The sequence below is a fragment of the Bos indicus genome, chromosome 3 (genome assembly GCF_029378745.1).
Source record: "Bos indicus isolate NIAB-ARS_2022 breed Sahiwal x Tharparkar chromosome 3, NIAB-ARS_B.indTharparkar_mat_pri_1.0, whole genome shotgun sequence".
Lineage (NCBI taxonomy): Eukaryota > Metazoa > Chordata > Mammalia > Artiodactyla > Bovidae > Bos > Bos indicus.
In genome coordinates, this window is record NC_091762.1 from 62,737,486 (window position 1) to 62,763,247 (window position 25,762).

The window sequence follows — 25,762 nt, forward strand, 5'->3', positions numbered from 1 at the left end:
CCTAAATCAAATCCCTTATGACTATACAGTGGAAGTGAGAAATAGATTTAAGGAACTAGATCTGATAGACAGTGCCTGATGAACTATGGACGGAGGTTCATGACACTGTACAGGAGACAGAAATCAAGACCATCCCCAAGAAAAAGAAATGCAAAAAAAGCAAAATGGCTGAGGACGCCTTACAAATAGCTGTGAAAGAAGAGAAGTGAAAAGCAAAGGAGTAAAGGACAGATATACCCATTCGAATGCAGAGTTCCAAAGAAGAGCAAGGAGAGATAAGAAAGCCTACCTCAGCAATCAATGCAAAGAAATAGAGGAAAACAATAGAATGGGAAGGATTAGAGATCTCTTCAAGAAAATCAGATACCAAGGGAATATTTCATGCAAAGATGGGCTCAATAAAGGACAGAAATGGTAGGGACATAACAGAAGCAGAAGAGGTGGCAAGAATATAAAGAACTGTACAAAAAAGATCTTCACGACCCAAATAATCACGATGTTGTGATCACTCACACTCACCTAATGCCAAACATCCTGGAATGTGAAGTCAAGCGGGCCTTAGGAAGCATCACTACCAACAAAGCTAGTGGGGGTGATGGAATTCCAGTTGAGCTATTTCAAATCCTAAAAGATGATGAGCTGAAAGTGCTGCACTCAATATGCCAGCAAATGTGGAAAACTCAGTAGTGACCACAGGACTGGAAAAGGTCAGTTTTCTTTCCAATCCCAAAGAAAGGCAAAGCCAAAGAATGCTCAAACTACCGCACAATGGCACTCATCTCAATGGCACCCCACTCCAGTACTCTTGCCTGGAAAATCCCATGGACGGAGGAGCCTGGTAGGCTGCAGTCCATGGGGTTGCTAAGAGTCAGACACGACTGAGCGACTTCACTTTCACTCTTTACTTTCATGCATTGGAGAAGGAAATGGCAACACACTCCAGTGTTCTTGCCTGGAGAATCCCAGGGACGGGGGAGCCTGGTGGGCTGCCGTCTATGGGGTCGCACAGAGTCAGACACAACTGAAGCGACTTAGCAGCAGCAGCAGCACATGCTAGTAAAGTAATGCTCAAAATTCTCTAGGCCAAGTTTCAGCAATACATGAACCGTGAACTTCTGGATGTTCAAATTGGTTTTAGAAAAGGCAGAGGAACCAGAGATCATATTGCCAAAACCCGCTGGTTCATCGAAAAAGCAAGAGAGTTCCAGCAAAACATCTATTTCTGCTTTATTGACTATGCCCAAGCCTCTGACTGTGTGTATCACAATAAACTGTGGAAAATCCTGAAAGAGATGGGAATACCAGACCACCTGATTTGCATCTTGAGAAATCTGTATGCAGGTCAGGAAGCAACAGTTAGAACTGGACATGGAACAACAGACTGGTTCCAAATAGGAAAAGGAGTACATCAAGGCTGTATATTGTCACCCTGCTTATTTAACTTATATGCAGAGTACATCATGAGAAACACTGGGCTGGAAGAAGCATAAGCTAGAATCAAGATTGCCAGGAGAAATATCAATAACCTCAGATATGCAGATGACACCACCCTTATGATAGAAAGTGAAGAAGAACTAAAGAGCCTCTGGATGAAAATGAAAGAGGAGAGTGAAAAAGTTGGTTTAAAACTCAACATTCAAAAAACTAAGATCATGGGATCCGGTTCCATCACTTCATGGCAAATAGATGGGGAGACAGTGGAAACAGTGGCTGACTTATTTTTTTGAGCTCCAAAATCACTGTAGATGGTGATTGCAGCCATGAAATTAAAAGACGCTTACTCCTTGGAAGGAAAGTTATGAACAACCTAGATATCATATTAAAAAACAGAGACATTACTTTGTCAACAAAGTTCTGTCTAGTCAAGGCCACGGTTTTTCCAGTGGTCATCTATGGATGTGAGAGTTGGACTATAAAGAAAGCTGAGTGCCGAAGAATTGATGCTTTTGAACTGTGGTGTTGGAAAAGACTCTTTAGAGTCCCTTGGACTGCAAGGAGATCCACCCAGTCCATCCTAAAGGAGATCAGTCCTGGGTGTTCATTGGAAGGACTTATGTTGAAGCTGAAACTCCAATACTATGGCCACCTGATGTGAAGAACTGACTCATTTGAAAAGACCCTGATGCTGGGAAGGATTGAGGGCAGGAGGAGAAGGGGACGACAGAAGATGAGATGGTTGGATGGCATCACCGACTCGATGGACTGGGTAGATTCTGGGAGTTGGTGATGGACAGGGAGGCCTGGCATGCTGCAGTTTATGGGGTCGCAAAGAGTCAGACACGACTGTGCAACTGAACTGAACTGATTTTCCCTCAAACTTCCCTCTCGGGGCATTATTTTTCAGAAGTCGGTAAAACATGTACTATATACACTATGAGATATCTATGCATAACGTTCTTTCTTTAATTAAAAAATTAACCTGGCCTATCAAAACTTCTTGCACTCTTGGAAGCAGCTTAAGTGGGAAATTTTAGGGTTTTTTTTTTTTTGCGGGGGGGCATTGCTTTTAAAATAGTCTTCAAAAGATTTAAAAAACAAATGGAGGTCCCAACACAACACTTCAAATACTTTTTATGATTTATCTTCTGAGATAATCAAGTCTACACTCCTTTAACCTTATAGGCAAATCCCTGAAAACATCTGAGAAGAATTGTTTAATGTGTATCTTAGGAAATTCATTAGACTACTAAATAAATTAAACTCAGAAATAACAGCTCTAGACAGAAAAGAGAACCTTTATTTTCTATTTGTACTAAGCAATGGTAGACTATCACTTTCCTTGTGTTGCTCTCCCAAAGCAAGCCATATTATTTTGACTTAAAATTAAGTTATTTATCACTTCAAAACCTCATAAATAAAAATACAATTTTAATAATATCCTCTTTCTAAAAACTCACTTATTTAAAATTTTGTATCTAAATCCATGTATCATAATTAGATTTATCTCTATTTTTCCCATACAACTTGCTTTTCTGCATTTTTAAATATAAAGTCCCATGTTTCAGTAGGTACGTTAAGGCAATAAGATATGGCATCCTAGATAGCAGAACTTCATTCAATATCTGCTGCTCCAATACATTTTTTCAATGACAGAGTAGTCTGTGTTCCCTTTTGGTTTTTTTTCACATTTACGCTTTGGAAATTTCTTTACTTTACTAAGGGATACTATAAACTTCATCTGAGCCCAACCACACTGAATAACAATTCTAAAGCAGTCAAGCCGATACTGACTGACAAGTCAATTCTATATTGATTATAGTATAATCATTATATATTTAGTATATATACATTATATATTATAGTATAATCAGTATAGAATTATACTAATTCATTAGTATAATTTCACTGAACTTATGGAACTTCTTTCAAATATCATCAAAAGTGAATTCTTGCCTCTCACTGCCAGCATTTAAATTCTAAATGATCCCCCAAAACTATCTGCAGCTATTTTGCAATCTGTAAAGCATGAACATTCTGCTGTATGGGGGATGTACATCACTGACCACATTTTCACCTGAAAGCAGTTGTGTTTAATATCAACATTTGGCTCACATATCTGTGTGCCTAAAATATTTGACTGGGAGAACACATTCCAGAAAGTAATTTAAATTCATTAGGAACATACCATATAAATGGAAAAGCATTTGCCCTAGTTCCATAGCAAGCATTATCACTACTTAAGCAATCCATATTCTGGCATTTAAGTACTCTAAACCCTTCTTTCCTTTAATGATTTTTTAGTTGGGAAAAAGTACATCAAACCAACTTTCATAAGACATAGACTTTGGCTTTTGCATTAATTTTATGAATGTGATCAGTTATATTTCTTATTAAGGGACAAACATAACTTGACAAAAGAAAAGCTTAGCACTTGGAAATAACTCAAAAGATTCACAATGGAATCATAATTCTCTTAAACATCTATCTTCTAAATAAAAATTAAACTTGACAATAGATTCACTCACCAATATTTTCTGTGGGCATTGACACCCTGGTTGGTTCTACGAGGTTGTCAGCCAGGACAAACGCTCCTTCTTCCAATGTATCCAGCAACATCGTTGCAGTATGTGCTTGTTCAGAAGAATTCATGTGTTTCCATGATTCCAAAGCTTCAGGTCTCAGAAGATTGTCCACTGTATCAACAATTGCCTGCATCCATTAGAAGACCATCATTAGTATTGACTGCTTCTAGTACACCAAGGTGATTTTCAATCACTGACTAGTGAAATTGTAATATTTATCAATCTTGTAGTATTTATCATATTACACATACTTTATTATATCAAGATAAAAATATGATGATTTACTCTTATGGAAAAATACCTGGACAACACACTATCTGGCCAACTTGATGTCTGACCCTTTCAAAATAGAACTAACTGAAGATTAGTAAACTACTATTTCATTATAAAGACTAAGTATAAAGAGACAGCTCATTTCTGTTTATCTAATCGTATCTCAATCATTGAAAAGAAAGAAAACCAGTGTCAGCTCTTAATCTGAGGTATTATACATACATGCATGGTCATTCCTACATATAACCTCAAGACTTAAATGTTCTAAATAGAAAACATTGGTATCTCTAGAGTAGCCTACTATATTTGCTTGAAAATTAAATCATGTTGGTTTTGGGAACCTGAACTAAAATAGTGTCCAAATTTGTGCCTTATAACATTGTCTACTATTATCACTGAGAAAAAACCAAGATGACTTCACAGTTTATAAATTATTTGTGAACATTTCCACTCTTCCAATTCCCTGGCTAGCTAAAAACACCAGAGAGTATACCATCATGTGTAAACAATGATCTGTTTTTAAGGGGATCAGGAAAACAGTCAAAATATTTAAAGTCTGACTAATAATTTAATAAAAACAGAAAGGCAAAATAAAGTCTTTATAAATATGTTATAAATATTCATATATACAGGTTTAGTGTATTACCACGCAAAACAATATAAAATAAAAATGTAACCCAGTCAGTTATGAAATTGAAAGTTGGCTTTTGCACTGATACTTACTGTAGCTGTACACTGACTATGGCTTAATAACTGAAATCACTAAGTTTATTTACTCTTTCTCCATGTACTGAGTCATAGTGCATCATTAAGCCCAAATATAAATTGCTCTGATCTACTGGCAATCATTGAGTAAAAAGAACATACATTGTACAAACACAACAAAAATGGCCTGTTTGAGGTATTGTATTGAAATGAGTAGGTGGAAAAGTTGTTTGAGGCTACTGTCAGATTAATTAGCTTAATCCATCTTAATATCCTTGTTTTGTCTGCCATGTGAGTCACCAAGACCTTCCTGGCAAGTAGAAGATACTTGCAAGTGGAGTCCAAGGCTTTTCTCTATCTCTACTGGGAGATAAAATTGTCAAAATGCTCACATTGATACTGTTGCATCCATTAACTGGAGTGGAATAGAAAGTGGTCTGCTGAGGCCAGATTCAATAGTTACCAAGAAATACAGACTGGAGCCTCTAATATAAGCTACAAATGAATCCTTTGTCATAAAGCAGGAATTTGTTTCATTTGCATAGTGTAAGTCAGCTTCTAATTTGTAATTTAAGGTGTTTTATTAGTCTTATCTGAACAGAGAAGCTCATTTGAGACATACTGAAAACGACACTGGTCAGAAATTAAGGTCATGCTGAAATTTACTACCTATACACATAACTCGCTGATGGCATGCTTTCATTAATTTGAATCGCTCCTTATTTATTATCATTTGTATTTTTCTAGTGGAATCAAAATGATCATTACGCTAATCATATTCCTGAAGTAGTCTCCCTGCCAAAGAAAAAAAGCTGTTCTACTCCCACTGAGATATACATCCTGGGCAACATACCAATTACTACATTTCACACGTTAACTAACACCTTAAAGGTGAGCTGAAAATTTCAGTATGACAAATTCTATAAATTTCAGCATGTAATTCTTTGACCCCATTAAACAGTCTAATAAGGGACTTTCAAAATATTAATACCTAAAAAAAGACTTTCCCACTGGTTTTTCTTTTAAAGTTCTCAGATCCAACAATGTCTATTACTAGGTAGTGAAATGCTATTATTTCTCCAGATCTTGCCAACCAAAACTGGTGAAGTCATAGCTTCTGACTAATCTCTATTCTACAAAATTTACAAAGTTCTTTTGTTTTGTTTTCATTCGTATATAAACAAGTTCTTCAAAGTTTGATTGACTAGGAATATGGTCCCCAGATGAGTAAAGTTAGAAAGTAAATATACCCAGCAAAAGGAACTTCTAAACTTCACAGAATAAAACAAAATGCAATGTAGTATTATTATTTTGATCTATCATACAGTTAGCTTGGCATAATTCTATGGTTAGCCTCACCATGTTTCCTATTTTACTTGTATATACCAGCGAGGAAAATTGGCTTCAGTAGAAAAAGATTCTGAGGCAAACGGTGGCTTTATGTTCCTATTATCCTTCACAAAAACATATATATCTACAGTACAGTCACATTACTTATGTTTTATTCCTAGTAGCCCCTCCCAATATCAACCTGATTCTAGTAATGACACCTAAAATTTCAAAACAAAGCCTATTTTATTTAAGAGTACACCACAGAGATAAGAAAGCAGTGACTTTTTCATGCACATACATTATGACTATACAGTCTTTGATATGATAAACTGCCAAGAATATATCATAGCTGTTTTACTGAAGTTGTTTTTAATCCACAGAGATGACAACAGGGGATAACAAGACTTTATGATTACTTTCCAATTCAGAGGATATTTCATTTAAATTCCTGTATGTTTGGATGAATGCAAAAACACCAAAAAATATAAAAATAAGCTATTTGCTTATTCTGAGAGTAATATACCTGGGAAAAGAAACATTTATACAGCTGATATGGGGCACATTATATAATTATCAAAGACTGAAATACATTGGTTCATGCAGCAAGATGATAAAGCGTAGCAGGAAGCTGAAGAAGGGAGAAAGCAGGGTGACAGCACAGGAGAGATACCTTAAGGTAAGCCCTGCATGTCTTCTCTCGTTTTTGGAGCTTTTTAGTAAAAGAAAAGAAAATCAGAGGTTAGATTTTCATCTGTTGCATACAGGGAAAGAAGAAGAAATCCTACAAAAATTAAATTGGTGGTCCTGAGCTCAGTGTTTATTATGTACTGTAGTCCTCTGGATTTCTGTGAGTCTATACTGACTGCCAAGACCATGCATTTACAGCTTTTAGCTTTATTTTACTAAATATAATAATGCAAAGTATCTTGATAAAACTAGAGACAAAATATGTGATAAAAGCAAGAAAAAACCTATAAAGGCGTTTTAGCCACAGATTTCAGATTCATATGAATTTCATATAAACACTTTATAGTATGGTTAAAATAACTATCAAATTTTTGACAAGGTAAGAAAAATTTGTAGCGCTAACACACATACTTCTACCAAAAAAAACTTGTCCTTCTCCCCAAACCTAATATTGAAAACAACTTTTTAGTATCTAACACTCCTATATGCATTACAATTTTGTTATAATCACAAGAGTTGCCTGTATTAGTATATGAGTTGTTTAACACAATCTCTCCGATTGCAGATAATGCCTTCCAAAGTGAGAGCACTGACAACAACCAGGTAGATGAAGTTTACCACCGACTAACCTTTCCTCAGGTAATTAGCATCATCTTGGGGGCAGCAAGGGGAGTGCATGTTGCTGCTTTCACAACTACAATTATTTCTTGAGATATGAACCAAATTAGAAGTTTTGTTTCTATTCGTGTGTCATCGGGACCAAAAGTTAGGCAGTCAACTGCCGAAGAATCCAGAGCAGACATACAAAATATCTACTTTAAAATAACAGAAAGCTTCTACCTACCTTGTTATAACTCCGTCCAGCTGAATCCTTTTCACTAGGTTTCAGTTCCTGCAGCTGTGCATCAAGAATGTCCACCAACTGCTCCATCAATCTCACTGAAGAACTCACATCACCAGCAAACACTGGCCCTTTGGTATGTTTAGCCAGTTCATTGGCAAGGCTAGCAGCATTTTCTCCGCTTCTAATCTGAAATGAGAGTTTATATTATCTCAGTAAAGATTTCTTGTTGTTTGTGGCTTCTTGCTCTTTTCCCTAGGATCTTTGTTGTGGTGAGAAAAATATACACAAACATGTCAAAATCTGCAACTAACTGAGACCAATAACTTTCTCTTTATTTCAGATGATTAAAGGTTCTTAGATCCTCAAAAAGAAATTCTTAGGCAGGCATTTAAAGGGAACAAAAGAGAAAAAAAGTCCTTTAAAAATTTTTTGAGACAACTCTCTCATTTCACTGAAACCATTTTAAACTGCTGCTTAAAAATCTTATTAATTTATTCCAATGATCCAGAAATTTAAGTCAGAATGTAATCAGTATAACACTGAGGGTTATTATCTACTGCTTGCCTTTCAGAAAGGTGGTAAAACTAAAATGTCACTACATTGCACTGTATTAAAGTTACTAATGCCTTTAAAGTCATTTTTACTTATTCTGTCATAATCAGCTGTGATATGAACATCTGCTTGCATTCTGTGGATTCAGTTGCAAACTTAATGATATTTGATTTATTAGGCCAGTGCACTATTTGTCTTACGAACATCAAAAGAAACAGAACAAACTAAATATGAATGAAATTAAGCAAGTATGTACTCATTAAAAAGCTTCACATAGAAAACAGCATGCCCTAAAACATATGTAACTTTGAATAAATAGTTTACAGACAAAACTATGCATAATTTTTTACTTTCATACTGAACAAAGAACATCGAAGCTGGTCTTAACATACAAAGCTAAATTATTTATGTTAGAAGTTAAAGCCCTTAATCACCAATGTGTATCATATTAAAAGGTTCCAACCAACCTTCTGAGCCAGCTGATTTACCCAGTGTGAGGTACAGTTGCTAAGATCAGGGCCCTTAGGGTTCCATGTTCCAGTGGAAAGCACGCAGAGATACGAGGCAGTTCCTACAACAGATGCAGAAAACAACAGTGAAATTGAAACCATTTTTCCTGCATGCATTCGGGAAATCCACTATGATGATTCTACTCCATGTGTTAAATTTTGAATAAACGCTAATGGAAGTAGTTGACAATAACTGACAAAGAGCAGAATATAAACAGTAAATATAAAGTCGGCACAGAAATATCAGACATTTACAGCAAACAAACAAAAAGCCCTTTTTCTTGGGACTCATCCAAAATGATACTTTGCAATGAGAAACACAGCTGTTAGGCAGTCTCACTAGAGAATCCATGGGCCTAAATCTCAGGCTTGACCTAGGACTTGAAGAAGGAGCGGGAATTCAAAGCCTGATCTTAAAAGACTTTTATAGTTTCAAAACTTTTAAGTTGTCTACATGTGCTATATTACTAAAGTAACAAAATAACAATTAAGTTAGCTATTGTAAATATCTTTTTCCTCAAATAAAATCACTTCAGTGTAATTCAGAACCTCCTTAAAGTTTTAATAGTATATGTAGTATCAATATTTGACAGAAATACCTCTCGTTCCCTTGGGACACGGTCGTTCAACCATCATTCCCCTTTGTGTCTGAGGCCACCTTATCCCCCTCGCGTCTAATGCTTCGCAGAATCTCTCTGGCAGGGGAAAAATATTTGTTACAGGAGGAATTTTGGTTGTAGAAACTGCTGGAGGTGCTTTTGTCCCTTTGCTTCCTTCCTGCGATCCAGCTCCAGTTGTGCTCATGGGGCCTTTCTGTGAAGTAGTGCTTGTGGTTGATACTGTGGTTTTGAACATCTCAGCTGAAGAAGTTATTGTCACAGCTGTGGTAGGCACTATGGAAAAGAGATGAGTATGTTAATCTCAAACACACATCACATTCATGTGAACGTCTGCACAGGCACACACACACACACACACACATACACACACAAAAAACACAACCATCCCAAACCAACAAAATGGGATCACTGAGAATATCCACAGGGTAGGAAGAAGAATGAATCTCTTCATTTATTCCAACTCATTCATATTGTTGGCTAAGCGACTGGCAGTTTGGGTTCTACCCTAGATTTTGCTCTCTGACTGTGTCCTAGGTTTACTTCTCAATGAAATATTTGGTAAAACATTTTATGTACAATTTCAACGTATATCATCTAACAGGAAATGCAGGATAGTTTAATATAAAGTTTCAATATACATATCAAATATGGTGTCATATCAGATACATAATTTAGAAAAAGCCATTTATATACAAATTCATACTCTGAAACAATAAAATTCAAAGTTATCAACAAAAGTCTGACCATTACATACAAATAGGACAATAGAAAATTTCAAGTCACCCACTCTACATCTTACAGGGAAACAAATACTGTGACATCTTTCCACCCAGCAGCCATTCTTGCTTGAAAGATTTTTGAGCATGGCTGATTAGATCCAAACAGAAGATAAGCTTGGCATGCTTGTTCTGTTTTACTAAGGAAACATCTGAGGCTTTGACATCTTTACTTTTGAAAACATAGATATGAAAAGAAACTAGTTCTGATCAGAAGTTATATTGTAATCTCATCAAGATAACAAGTTGGACCAAATTATGCCTAATTCAAAACCAATTCTACATATTAACAGAGAGTTTAAAAGGACCTACAGTTAACTCACTTACAAGCAGAAATTTAAAAAGAAAAAAAATTTAAGGTTATTCTGGACTTCCAACATTATTTTTAAACTGTTAAATCCATTAGGTTAAAATAAGAATGGAGTTTAATGTTTTCCTTCATTAATGACCACTTAGTTTAAAAAACAAAAAAATTCTGTCAGTAAAACTTTAATGGCATCGTTTAAAATCTATTAGGTGATCACACTAAAGTTTTATCAACATTTAGATTACTGAATCTTAAGACTTTATAATTTTGAGGCTTTAAATTTAAATCAAGTAGAGCAAATTAAAAGTAACTATTTTTAATGATAATCTTATAAAACATTAAGTTATTTTATGGTTTTGCTACACATAAGAACCAGACTAGAACATTAAAACTTCTTAGAAAACAAGTTCATATTATCACTGACATAATTAGTATTTTAAGCTCTGGTCCCTAGATAGTTTGCATAATTCTGACTCTATGACAGAGTATGCTAAGTTTATCAGAAAAAGCAGTGTACACCTATTTCTAGTTCTTTAGTTGTGAGAAACTTCTTGTTACCAATAAGTGCAAGATACATTTTTGACAGTCTCTTTTCACTAGAGAAACTTCTTAACCAACTGGTTTATTTCCAAGGCATTGGTTACTAATCATATGAGAGAATCCTTTGTACATTAGTCAAGCATCATGCCTAGCCAGCTGTTGCAGAAACCTATTCAAACCTGTTTATCTTTTTTCTGTAAAGCACTTGCCTGACATCTTGTTAAACCTCATAATTTTCTTTTGATTACAATGCAGCCAAGCTTTCAGTGCTTTCTCAATTAACATTTGTCAAAAGCATCACAATCTTTTGAAGAAGTGTTAAATGAATGTTGTTGAATCAAATCTTAAAGGGGGTGGGAAATAGGAGCAAAGAGAAAAGGGCAGAGCAGAATGGTTTAATGCTACCCCATCTGATGTATCCCTTGACACTGTACTAATTAGTACATATTTAATGACTGAAATATGTATTAACAATATACAATTAGTGATCTGTTAGCTAAGCATCAGTAAAGATTCAAATAAATGAGTGAAGGTAGGCAATAAAATGACCTCTATTAAATGCACAAAACTTTCTGAAATATTCTGTAGCCCATTTCCATGTGTCACTGATAATATATTTTCATATCTTTTATCTTTTGTTCATTAAAAGAAGTTAAACTTCTTTAAGCAACACATTCTTCACTTGTGAATCAATGAAATTTTGGGGTATTGAACATCAACTTTAAGTGGCAAAATGTAACCCGTTAGGAGGACAACTACAAAACTGTGCAAGGACAAGATTTAAGAACTTCAATAAAAAGCAATTTTCTAATACTGAAGCTAGAGATGAGGAGATATTTATAAAAATTAATGTTTCTTTCCTTAGATGAAGACAGGTCACAACAGGGCACCCCATGATGATAAAAGCTTACATTTACTCAGCATTTATGTACCAGATGCTGTGTTAATCATCACTCATGGATCATCAGATCATCTTATTTAATCCTTACCACAACCCCATGAAGTAGGCACTATGATTATCTTTCTTTTACAAAACAGAAAACTAAGCATTGGAGGAGGTTAAGCAGTTTAAGGTCACTTGTCCATAATGCTCTTAAATGTTATGATCTTACTTTTCTAGACAAAAGATTTTAATAGACTCTGAGAAAGTGTGACACCCCACAAGCAATATGTCCTTATTTTGGAGCATTTAACTGACACTGTGCTCTGTGTAAATCTCTAAAAGAAGAAAAAATGTGGGAATATAAGGTACTAAAACAGTAATAGTAAAAAGTTTCACAATGAAATGTTTGTGGCAAAAGGCTCAAAACTCAAGAACTTCCTATAAATGGTAATAGGAAACATGACAAGTCACAATAGAATTATATTGTAAATCTGAACCCTACTGTACACAGCCTTCCCAGAGTTATCAGGTGCTGTATCAACACACAGATTAAATGACTTAGCATTCTACCTACCATATATCATTTAAGTACAGAGACCTAGAAACAGTGACATTAATGCTAATACACATATATATTAATAAGTACCCATGAAAACCTCAACAAACAGACTGGTTAAATTTACTATGCCAGTTATTTATTAAGAACTTGCTAATTATTATCAGCTTTTTCCCATGTGAAAACATTTTAAAGATAATATGTATTTTATGATAAATGAGAGGGTAGTTATTTCCCTCTTCCAAGTCCCCAAATTCATCCATTATTACAAGCTAGAGTGAGAATATAGTCTAGTAAGGCAAAAACTGCAGCAGATTTATTAAATTTACCCTTATTCAATATCTAAAAACACCAATCATCTTTTAATTAACCATTCATTATCAGCGGGAAGATGTTTTAAGAAATATTCTATATTAAACACTTCTTAAATAATAAATCTAACTGGCTCTCTTAAAAAAATGTCCCTCATGTTGTTTGCCATGCTTCATTATTACTCTAAGTCAGATATTCAGAAACCATCAGAACTCAAGACAATATTTTTCCATAATGTTTCGGATAACAAATCTGCAGACAGATTAAGTAAGTATAAATCAATTCAGATTAAGACACAGAAAACAGTTAATATATGACCAAAATGGCTTTTTTTCCCTAAGCCAACATTATAGAGGAAGAAAGCAAAAGAGAAAAAACAGATCTAGTTTAGGATAATGGAGCAAATTAACTAAGTAGAGAAGACAGAAAGCTAAAAATTTAAAGAAAACAGGAAGATGTATTTGAAAGCACTATGAAGGCAAAGTAATAACATACTTGTGCTGTTAGGAATGGAAGGCATGGATTTATATAGGGAAAAATACTGCAGCTAATACAGTGTGAAACAGTCCATAATTAAAATTATCCATTTAACAACACAATATATATCTTGGCTACATACATGATAGCAAAGCCAGTACATAGACTTGCTAGCAGTGGCTTACTGGTTTGACCTAAATGTATGGGCCAGAATAGTTCTGCAAGGCCCCATTTACATGCAGTTAGATATCAGCACACATCTTGGACGAGCAAGGCAGGAGTCTCTCTAAAAGCATTTGAAGATGAGTTATGAAGAGCAAGCAAATAAGAGAATATGCTTCAAACATCAGCAAGAAAAATTTAGGTCAAATAAAACTTTTTACCACTAATGGTTTAATAAGAAGTCAGTATGGACTTTCACCTTCTGAGAATATATGAGAATGGCTATTTTGGATAACACAACACTGCTGTAGGAATAAAGCTACCACATATGGCAAAGTTTCTCATTTTCAAAGCTAGTAACTGTTCTTTTCAAAAATCACCCAAAATTATCAAAGATTTTTTCATCTGAAATGGGTCAAATTATTTACTAGAACATATGCCACAAGTGGAAAGTGACATTATTACTCATCTTGTATTCCATAAAGTGCTCTGTGACAAGGAGGCGGGCAATGATTCCTTATTGAGCTCAATCAACCTGTACTCAACTTTAGGAGTTATTTAATTATAATCGGCATTAATTTTTTTTTTTTTTTTTACTTTTTTTTCCTAATGGAGGGGAAGAGATTTACTGCTACCCAAGAAACATTTAACAACTGTGAGGGCAATACAGGTTACAAAAAAAGATTAATACATATTCTCCAGGCAAGAATACTGGAGTGGGTTGCCATTTCCTTCTCCAGGGCATCTTCCAGACCCAGGGATTGAACCCAGGACTCCCGCATTGCAGGCAAACTCTTTACCGACTCGGCCACCAGGGAAGACCCTTTTACAATGTCAAGTTCTGTCAATTACTAAACTTTGCCTTTTACAAAACTATAGGATATGAGAGAACCATGGTACTAACTTTTAGGAAAACAGCTGAGATATAGGAACTATCCCTTGCTGGCCTCAAGAGAAAAAGATATGTCTGAATTTAAAAATAAAGGATACTAAGATAATATCAATAAAGATTTTCATGACCTAATGGAAGATTTCATTGTTGAAAGTTTATCAATGGCACACTACTACAATTTTTAGCCAACAAATTCTAGATATACATGAATTAAACAAAAAGAGGGCTTGCACTGGTGGCTCAGATGATAAAGAATCTGCCTGCCGTGCAGGAGACCTGGGTGTGATCCCTGGGTTGAGAAGATTCCCTGGAAGAGGGCATGGCAACCCACTCCAGTATTCTTGCCTGGAGAGTTGCCATAGACAGAGGAGCCTGGCAGGCTACAGTCCTTGGGGTCACAAAGAGTCAAACATGACTGCGTGACTAAGCACAGCATAGCACAGCACTAAGGCATGTCATTACTACCCATATGGTATGAAGAAAAATCACACATTTCATATTCTATAACTCAAGTTAGAATTCAACTACAATGGCTCATGCTTTTGTAGTCCTAAGCCTATGACAATATTTAGGACTTGGTGACTTACTAAGTCACTTACTTACTGACTGACTTAATAAGTTACATTATTCCTTAAAAATATGTATATGTATATGTAGCTGTGTTTAAGCATATGGTTATATATTGCTTTAACAGAGGAAAAAGATATTAATTCCTGTTCCACCTTGTTGAAGAGATTGATTTAGTTACTCCAAAGAACATTCTGGTTCCTACAATTCTGAAATAACTCAATAATGTGAAAATTTCAATTAACTCATAAAATTGAAAAAATAATTCAGATCTTTTAAATACAAATATTATTGTTCAACTAGAAAAGACTTACAATTAGGTAAACTCCATAATAATATATTAAGAGATCATTCTTTTATCATGAGTATGAGGTAATCTTATTTTAATGAAAATTCAAAACTTAATTTACCCTCAAAACTTGTTTACTGCAGAACTGAAGTAACTTGACAAACTAAAATATATTTCCAAAGATTTATAAAGCAATGATCCTTTATAAAGATACTTAAAGAGAACACAAATTTTAAAAATGCTAGCAGAACTGTCTTCATAAAGCAATACTTGGGATCATCTAGTGCTTAGTCCATGTGTAACAGTTAAAATCCAGAAATATTGACCTAATACCATCACAAATTTATTGGGAAATAAAAACATGTAATTTTACATGATGATCTAGAGACAGCAGACACCAAAACTTTAGAACACTTATGCCTGGCACTGTACATCAAGCCTAGCAATTCTCCTGGGACTTCCTAACACACATTTCCTTTAACCACTGGCGCCAAGAAGTTAAGAGGTCTGCACACAGATTCTAATCAATTCAGAAGTCAGGTAGGAAAAAAACACACAAAACTAACAGGTTTGTAGTTGGCAATACATTTTTAGCAATGGAAATCTAAACTGACGAAGGATGTGACAATTTTTTGAAACCAACATTTAAATGAAATTCAGAAAAAGAAAATGGACCAAAATAAGGCTAAAATGTACACACTATATGACAACTTGAAATGCCACAATATTATCACCTGCCCTTTAACTACAAAAAGGGGAAGAAAATAAAGAGGGATAAATTAAGTCTTAAAAATAAACTGTTTATAAAAGATATAAGCATTAGCAAGTAAAATTCTTACCTTGGGCAGGATCAGGTGGACCAAACTCCAGAGAATATCGTAAAATGAAGTTATTGTTCCACACATAGAGTTGGTTATCTCTTGGATTGTAATCCACCGCAGCAATATACTGGTACTGGTTGGGGAAGGGAACATCTACATATTCTCCTCGGTTTAATCGGGTATTGTAAATATAATCAATTGCATTCTTGCCTGTTTCACTCTCATTGTCTTGATAAACTGACCTGACCACATAAAGGACTCCACAGATCATAAAAGCATTTGAGGCAGCTCGTTTGTCATATACAGTCTCCCACGTTGCTTCAAATCGAAGAGTGTATGGATTCAGTTGGCTAATAACTATCATTCCATTGTTCTGCTCAGTGGCATAAATGACCCATAAGCCGTTTTCATCAACTGCTAGGTCAATATCAGTTTTTCCTCCCCATCTATATGGTGAAGTATCATGATAGTTAGCATAGTTAATTATGGCCTCTCCACTCTTAATTCTAGTCCTCAAGTCATATTTCACAATATTCCTTGTTCTTTCTTTGTTAAAGAAGACAGCACCATCATATACCACAAATCCAGTACCATCTACTCGATTTGGAAGTTTATAGGTTGTTGTTTGGCGACTGTTTTGGAAATCTTCTAAAGATGCATATTCTATTAAAGTATCAGTACGATAGGGAGTCCAGGGCATGAAATAAATTTTATCTGCAGCCTGAAGAGGGTCCTTGCACCAAGCACCTGCCTTTTGTTCAGCTTCATATATACATGGTGAGTCCACAATTGCTTTCAAGGTCCCAGGGCACACAAAAACTATCATTCATAGAGAAAAAACAAGAATTAAGCAAAGTTAAAAGATTATACAAGGAAGCATAAGTTTCCATGATTATAGGTCAAAAAAGAAAAATTCACCTTATTAACACTTAATTTTACCAAAATTTATACTTAAGACAAATACTACCTTTCTTCAAGTTGCCATAATCAATGCACAAGTTTATTTTCACAAATACAAACCAAAGTTTAAGATCATTCATAATCGAGCTAACAATTTATACTTTTGCTATGTGTTTTATCTTACAGTTCTTTTATGTTTCAAAACTTTGTGCTTTGTGCATAAAAGTGAACAAAGTACTTTTAGACCAAACTTTGCACCCTCCCCCCCTTAGCCCACTTATAACCCGCAAAAGCAAAACACCAAAATAAAGCAAATAAAACAAAAAGTCCAGTGTGAAGGCTTATTTAGAACTTCTACGGAAGTTAGACTGAAAACAAGAGTACTTCAGTTGAAGGAACATAAATATTCAGAAAATGCAATTAGAAGCAGAGAAAAGTAAATACAAGGAAAGCAGTGATGAAACGACCAGGAGACCCTGTAACCATGGCATGCTATGGAGAGGGTTCTGGAAGCCAGGCAAGATGACACTTTAATAATAAAATATCCAAGGGGGTCAGAAAAAGAGGTAAAGGGTGAAAAGAAACAGAGAAAGGACAGCTCCCCCTCGCCGACTTCAGAAATTTTACCCCATCACCAGATTTAGCAGTCATATAATTTCAATGTAAACAGTTGACTTCTTTATGAGGTGCATTTATGAGATCCTGCTGATTGTGTTTTAATGTCAGGAATGTTGTGGGGGAAGGGAAGGGAGGAGGTAACATCCATAAGGCACATAACAAGGAGCTGGGGTTCAAACCGTATACGTTATTTACCTTTTTGCTCCACTTCTATTTTAAGCATCGGAAGAAAAAAAAAAGTGCAAGGAAAAAAGAAAAAAGATTAAAATAAATTGACTATTAGTCTAAGACTGAATTTGTAATAGATGCTAAATATAGGAAGAATAAGAGCTGCACTACTTTGGATAAAGAGAAACACACAACAGGAAAACCTAGCAGGAGAAAGATACTAAAGTTACATAAAAGAACATGGATCAATCATTTTAGTAGATTAAGGAGGCAATACAAATATGTTGGCATGTTGTTTCACTTAGTGTACCTGAATAAATAATGAGACTCTTCACTAATGTGTGGTATACAGACTCTTGCCTTTCCAAAGTCACTCAGCATTCTTACTAAGTTTTACTTTAAATAGGTATGCTACAGACACAACTGCATGCATAGGCTGTGTTATTTCCATTTATCTTATCATGTGAACTCATTATTAAGCTGACTAAAATTAGGTAAACATAACAACAAGGATATATGTTTACAAAATGGCAATTCAATTTTGAAGCTCAGGTCAAATGTAATGAATACCAGTATTTTTACATTTTTCAAAGTTATGTATGTTAGAAGAAATATATAATTATGCAGCTCAGTATGTTTCAATTTTTTCTATTAAATTCTGCTTCTAGAAAAAACCATCTTAACTATAAAAAATTAGCCTCCTTTTCAGGAATATATAAGCCTCCCCCTTTATCCCAATAGTTATATTAAAGGGTGGGGTAAGATAATATACTTTTCCTCCCCACTATAATTAGTAACTTTACTTATTTACACATATATTTACTTAATATTATAAAATTCTCATTAAATTCTCTACATCACATTTCCTAAACTTGTAATACAAAATCTATTTTTAAAAAAAGTAAGCAAAATACATACAAGGAAAAAGCAAGCACAGTAGGCAAGGAGAAAAAGGAAGAAAGAATTATGGTTAGCTTATTATGACATTGTCTACCATCATCAATTTACACAAAAGCAAGCTAGCATGCAACAATCATACTGAGCATTCAAAGCAAATACCTTGATTTCCACAGACCCCATGAAAGGTAAATGCTTTCATAAAACAAACCTGATTAGTAGAGTTACAGGAGAAAAAATCCTCCCTTCAAGATATTTAAAGAAATAGATTATAAAGTTACGAAGTGTGCTATAGAATATCCTTGCTGGTAAACAATATTTAAATAATTATGAACTATAAAATATTATTTTAGATTGTATGTAGGCTTTGAAGTATGTTGCCTGAATTTCATAAAGTGATAAGATTAATGTCTGTGATTCCCCCTCTTCCCTTATTAAAATGCATTAGGGTGTGTCAATACTGTAACTCCAAATGGGTACTCAAAGATACTGTAGTTGCACATTTCATTAAATGCCTTAGCTTGATTAATTTTTCTTAAATTGCAATAATTCATCAAGATTAAATACTGACCTCCTGAAATACCTTAGGGAAAAATGAGTTTTGTCATAGGAAACCTTCCACCCACATTAAGAGACCCTGCCCCAATCCAACTTGGTCAATTTAACCACTTTCAGGAAACATACTTGCTTTATTAATGAGTAAATCTGACTACATCCAGTAAAAATGAAATTCAGTGTTACTGACATGGAACAATTCTTTTCTTTATTAACCACTAGTCCTAAAATTACTGCTCAGTGAAGAGCAATATTATACCTGCATAGAATCAATAATGGAAGGGGCGTGGTGGGAAAATAAGGATAAAAGAAATCATTAGTGGTGAGTTTGCTCAGACTAACTCTATATACAGCTATATTCTTTCCTTTTAGGAAAGGATGATTTTACTCAAATAAATCAATTAAATGCAAAGAATGGAAATAATAAATTTAAAAATATGTTATGCATCTAAAACAGAAATTAAAACAAGTTCAATAAAGGATGTAGAAAGTATATTTTGTTTTCTATTAATTGAAAATGGCTGAGTTAGTTTTATTACTTGATACACTAAATCGACAGTGCAGTTACTATGCAAAATATTAAATAGGTAAGACTTCATTTATGATTTAACTGGTATCATTTATATAAAAAATAAAATGGATATATATTATACATAAAATTTACAATTTTAATGAAAACTGAGAAGTAACATCCAAATGTAAAAGTAAAAATAAATTAAAACCTTTGATGATTGATAAAGTGTATAAAATATGGATATTTAAAACAAAAGACCTCACATTATGATTTTTATGACAACCTAAAAGATATATAGCTCTGTCAAATTAGTCAAAATTTCATCAACCCAGAAAAATACAATAAAGCTAATGAAATTAGTATTTTTATCACAAATATATGCTGTAACTTTTCTTAAGCGGCTGTACGAATTAATTCATAACAATACATTTACTATGCTATAGAACAAACATAAACACATGACTCACTAACAACAGTGGAGGACATAGTTTTGAAGACAAGAAGTCGACTGAAACAAAACCTACATACTCTGTATCTGAAGTGACACACTATTTCATTCTAAATAATCTTGTTTATTCATTAATAACGACATATCAATAGTAAAAGTTTTTTTTACTCATCAACTAAAACATAGCTAAATTTATGGTATAATTTTAAAAACTTAATTTGAAATAAGAGGATTCAAAAACCAAAAACAAATCATGCCTATGGGACACGGAAACTTTGATTTGATTATTCTCCTTTATGCATAGGATCCTTATGACTTGTTTTAAATGCATATTCATTCAATTACTAATCAAATATAATACACGTGTCTGTCTATAAACATACAAAGTAAAACAAACTACAGCATGTGTAATGGACTCTGTTGCATAAATTTACTATAAAATTTTCAGAGATCATGGAAAATTTCTGAATTTTTGTTTTTAAACTAAGAGAAAATAGTTTGGGATGGATATGTTCCTGAGGCATTTGCTCAGGATAGACAGTGGCATAAAGCCAGATGATAACAGACACATAATAAATGCTATTTGTTGGTGACAGTTTTTATCAACTAAGCAAAGGATAAAAGGAGTATGCAAACATTACAACCTACTAAAACACTATTAAAACAAGGGAAAAGTGAAAGCTAGGAGATTAAAATAAAACCAAGTATGAGAGATGATTATAACAGACAGAAGCATGAGGAAAAGAGATTGAGGAGATAACACAGACCCAAAATAAGATCAAAACTATCTAAAAAGATCATTGGCAGTGAAAGTCCTGGAATTTATAGTGTGTCACCACTGTACGGTATATAGGAAGTATAATTACTTCTATTCTTTAGCAAGGAGTAGTTTCTACAAAGCCACAGACTTATTTCTGCTTCGTGCAAATATCTAGAAAGGTAACAGCAAATTGATTACTGTCTTTTTTTTTTAAAGGACAGACACTAAAAAAAACAAATACTTCTCTTGAGAATAGCTATTTGCAAGTTTGGTGCACAATGTACAACACTTCTGGAGAACTGAAAAAGTAAAATTTTGAAAGTTAGATGTTCCAGAAGATATCCACACTTTCCTTTCTTAAAAAGCACAAGAAATAACTTAAAAGTCTGAAAATAATATTTTCTTAACACTGTTCTTGATCTACAGACTAGGTTACAGGAACTGGCTCCAGAGAGACAATTCTTGGCAGCTCTGACTGATTCCACTGTGTGGGAATGGATGCTGTATTCCTTTTCTAACTTGAGGACAGAGACCATGCTAAATTCACGCGAAAGTGACTTTACGGAACAAAATTTTGGTTAGCTCCAAAGAATACAATGTTCCTCTAGTGGCACAGGAGAATGATTATGTGAGCCACCAACACTACACACAAGAGAAATGATATAAAGATCAGTGCACTCAGTAGGCTTCCAATCCTACAAATGGTATAGAAAATACTGAAAACATAAAAAGCATCCATTTCACGGTAACACAGGAACACAGAGCAGGAATGAAAAGAAAAGATAATCTGTGTTTGGCCTTTGATCCCCCACACAAAGGCAATTTATCAAAACTGCGGGCAGAGAAGAGAGACAGCGCCTTCACGGGATGTGTAAGAATGTATCACTACCATACTGGACATACTATAGTTATCTAAAATTGGCCCTTTGTTTTCAGAAATATTGATAGTTTAAGCATAGAAATCTAGTTCTTAAGGTTCTGGAAAAAGCAATTTCACTATTAGAGTCCATCGTTTTTTTAAGGAGGGAAGTCCTCCTAAAGCAAATCAATAAAATTTCTGCTAAAGAATTCTTAACTCAAATGCCTGTGAATTAAGGTGACATGACACATATATATATTTTTTTTTAATTTAAAAAGTAAAGGTGATAAGAACAATACCAAACAAAATATATTTAATCTTTTTAATCATCTAAAGTGCTTTTTCCTACTGAAAATGCAGAATACAATTCTAAGTATGAATTCTGAGGTTAGAAGGAAAACTACACAAAATTACACTATTAGCTGAAGCCTACTTATGAAGTTTCCAATTAAATTTTAAATATCCTGCTAAAGGATATTACTAAAAATGGATGTTGAGAAATTAAAAATGTGTTACATACTTGTTACATCTATTTTTTTTGGTTAAGATTTTATCACCAAATCTGGTAAAGGACTGCTCCTTTAAGAACAAGGGACAAATAGGAAAGCACTTGCCTCAGTTAACTGCAGTGGTAGCTTTTACCAGGCATTAAAGTTACCACAACAGCAGGTAGCCATTCAAGTAGCTTACTATTAAAACTGAAGTCAGTTCCTTCTTTAGAAAACTGTGAGCCAAACCAATTTGTCAGCAACTGGTATTGGGCAAAAGTACAGATTTCTATCAGCCCTATTGAATAGCTAATTCAAGTTTGTTTTCTGGAAAAACACTAGCCTTAAAAGCCAAACACTTAAGAACACAGACAGACACTTGGCCAGCTTCACACTATGGCTTCCTTCCACACTTCATGAAGCTAATTGGAGGCCCAAGTCTGTTAGTGCTCTGCATGCATAATAGTTTTGTAGGCCATAAACATATGCTTCTTTCATATGGGTCCTCTTTCAGCATCAATGAGAAATGCTGTAGAAAGTGAAAAATATAAACTTCATACTTACTGTAAGGGACACATTCATATTGGACCTCAAGATATTTGTATGTTCCGGGACATGGATCAGGAAATACATCTGACCCAGTAACTACTATACACTGTGTTCGATTGTTGCACCTGGAAAACAAAACAAATCAAACTTGTGGAATAACAATGTATTTGTTTATTCTTAATAAAAATATAATAGATAACTGATCCATATTGTCTTTAAGCAACTAGTACCATAACTTTTAAAAATTCTACTGATAATAGCTTACTATAAAGAGATACAAAAAGTCCTATTTTATTTATGTTGTCATACCTCTGTATCATGGGTCACAATGAATTTTTAACTGGAAATAAAAAGAAAATCACTGATAGTTTTCTGTTATTTTAGTATACATTTTAATTGAAGTTTTTGACATGTTCAACATGTACTGAAAATAAAACTTACTTGGTTTCCTACTATATTTAAGAATTAAAATTGCACCTAGAAGAATGGAACTGAACAAAAGATGGAGTCATAAATTGAACAGCGTGGAAATAAATTTTGAAAACATATTAAAACAAAGAAAGAGCCAGGTTTTTAAGTTTATTCTCTAAATCAGGTTTTTGTGTTGTATTCTATTACAGATATTATACACTCTTGAATACCAGATACCAAGCCAACGGATTACACCTTCCGTGCTTTTGGCCTACCTACATGATAGAATGCATTGAAAGCATTTAGCATAGTGTCTGGTACATAGTGAATGTCTAAGCATTGCGTTACACTCACTATTTTCACAGATCAATATATTTTCAACATATGATTATACAGTCACTTTTTCTAAATTAACACTCCCTGAAATACAACATTAAAAAGAATGTCACTAATATGAGACCTGGAATGCCCTATTTATTCCAATTGGCAGTATTTTCTTATTTTGTGTTGTCAATGATACATTGTCATTGAGACTATTAGAATTAAGTTAGAATTCTAGGCAAGATGATTACTTATTTAAGTTCTATGAATTTGTCCCAATGATCTTGTTATAAGCTATATAAAGGCAAGAACTATTTCTTTTAAATTTAACTTTCTTTTAAATTTAACTTTCTTTTAAATTTAATTTTAATTTAATTTCTTTTAAATTTGACTTGATTACAACCCAATGGAACGTTTGCAGGGTTCTTACCATATTTTCTGTCAGTATATAAATTAGGAAGACAAAGCAAGCAGAACAACAGCATTTTAACAAAATTTACTTAATAATTTGAGTGTAAGACATTCCATAGTGCATTACTAGACTATAGAATGGCAAATAAAGAACGAAAGCCTAGTTTTTAGCACAACTAAGTCAAGTAAGGGGAAGGAGAACTGTGTCAGAGAGGAGTGGGTATGTAAGTCATGAACCTTCGAGCCACTTCAGCTCAAACCAGGTTGATTTTCCCTGCAGAGCAGCAAGACCTAAAAACTTCTATAGGATCAATTATGCAAATTTTATAGGTCAAGGTATAATAAAATGAACTTCAAGTGGATGCTTTAACTATTAAGTAAATTATAACTAAAATTGCTTATACAAATATTAAACTAATGCACAAATCCCTTTATTCAGTAATTCTCTTAAATGGTTCAATCATTTAAAGAAATTTGCCAGTGCTTCTCCATTTAGTGTAAATGTATTATTTTAACATGACTCATGGAAAATTTTGATATCCTAAAATTTTAAATCACAAATGGATTTAAGATTTCTCAATAGATCGATGTCTATTATTTCAACTGGTTCACTTTCTTCTTAATTTCATAAGAGTTCATCACTTCTTTTAAAGTTTCTTGATCTCAAGAATTCTCAACCACTAATCTAGTCCCCATCAAAAATTAAAATCGTTAATTTCCTTGCTTGTACTTATTCATACCAACAAAGATTCTCCCTTTATCTCACCCTCAGACTTCTCAAAAACAAAGAAATCTAAACTCCTGTGGGTTAGATACCCCTTTTATATACCCCTTCTATATACATGTTATAGCCACTCAACAAAGCTCTGCCATGTTTTAATATTTATAAAAACAATCTTAATATTTATTCAAAATATACTCATGATAGAAACCTGATAAAATAACAATCAATGTCACAATATGTTTGCAGGAAGTATATAAAAGATAAGTAGTATTGCTTTCATTAATTTGTTTAAAAGAAGATAAACACCATAAAATGAAAAATAATTGCTCATATTTACTTTTTCTGAATAACTCTGAATTAGTCATTTGACCACAATTACAAGTTCAAATTAATGTCACAAGCAATTATAATAATTTATATCACACAATTTTTATTTCACTTAATAATCACACTGCACAAGACAGCAAAAAGTACTAATTTTAGAGCTAAGTGTTTAAGTAAAATTGAAAAGGTTAAGAAACTTAACGGAGTTCCTACAAATACAGTTATACAGACTTCTAGAATTCACAGCCTCCTAAGATGTCAAAAAGGTTTATTTTACGTATCAGAAGTGCAAGAAAATGATCTTGAGGAAAAAAAAAGGAATATGGGTACTAAAATAGTAAAGGGTCAGCAAGAAGAGGAACACAAAGGTGCTAGAATATCAGATTTGCATATCAGTATCTTGATTGATGGGAAAGAAAACCTAAAATCTTAGAGGACCAAATGATGGAAATAAAAATACAGACTATGTACATTCTTTTATGAATGAAGCAAGTAGTCTTAAGTTTCCAAATACAGAAAGTGTAAGGGATCAAGGAAAAAGGAAATACCCTATGTGAGCTGTTAGTACTAAGAAAAATCCCAAAATTCCTTCACCATTATGCTGTTAGTAAGGCTGTAAAACTACAAACTGCTATTATTTAAGAAGACAGGGAAAAAGAAAGCAATTAGTTAGCCACAGAGGCAAAGTA

At 33.9% G+C, this 25,762-nt stretch overlaps 1 protein-coding gene across 16 annotated transcripts in view; it reads right to left on the reverse strand.

Moving 5' to 3' along the window:
* ADGRL2 (adhesion G protein-coupled receptor L2) overlaps window positions 1–25,762 on the reverse strand; it is a 199,088-nt gene that overhangs the window by 34,157 nt on the left and 139,169 nt on the right. For 12 of the 16 annotated variants that reach the window (XM_070786237.1, XM_070786239.1, XM_070786234.1 and 9 more), the window contains exons 4-10: window positions 22,898–23,007; window positions 16,145–16,945; window positions 9,524–9,817; window positions 8,883–8,986; window positions 7,864–8,049; window positions 7,003–7,041; window positions 3,966–4,149 (exon numbers count right to left, since the gene is read on the reverse strand). In XM_070786237.1, the coding sequence (XP_070642338.1) occupies window positions 3,966–4,149; window positions 7,003–7,041; window positions 7,864–8,049; window positions 8,883–8,986; window positions 9,524–9,817; window positions 16,145–16,945; window positions 22,898–23,007 (1,718 nt within the window). The remainder of the gene's footprint in view (window positions 1–3,965; window positions 4,150–7,002; window positions 7,042–7,863; window positions 8,050–8,882; window positions 8,987–9,523; window positions 9,818–16,144; window positions 16,946–22,897; window positions 23,008–25,762) is intronic. The other 4 variants (XM_070786240.1, XM_070786242.1, XM_070786248.1 and 1 more) reach the window with 1 other exon arrangement.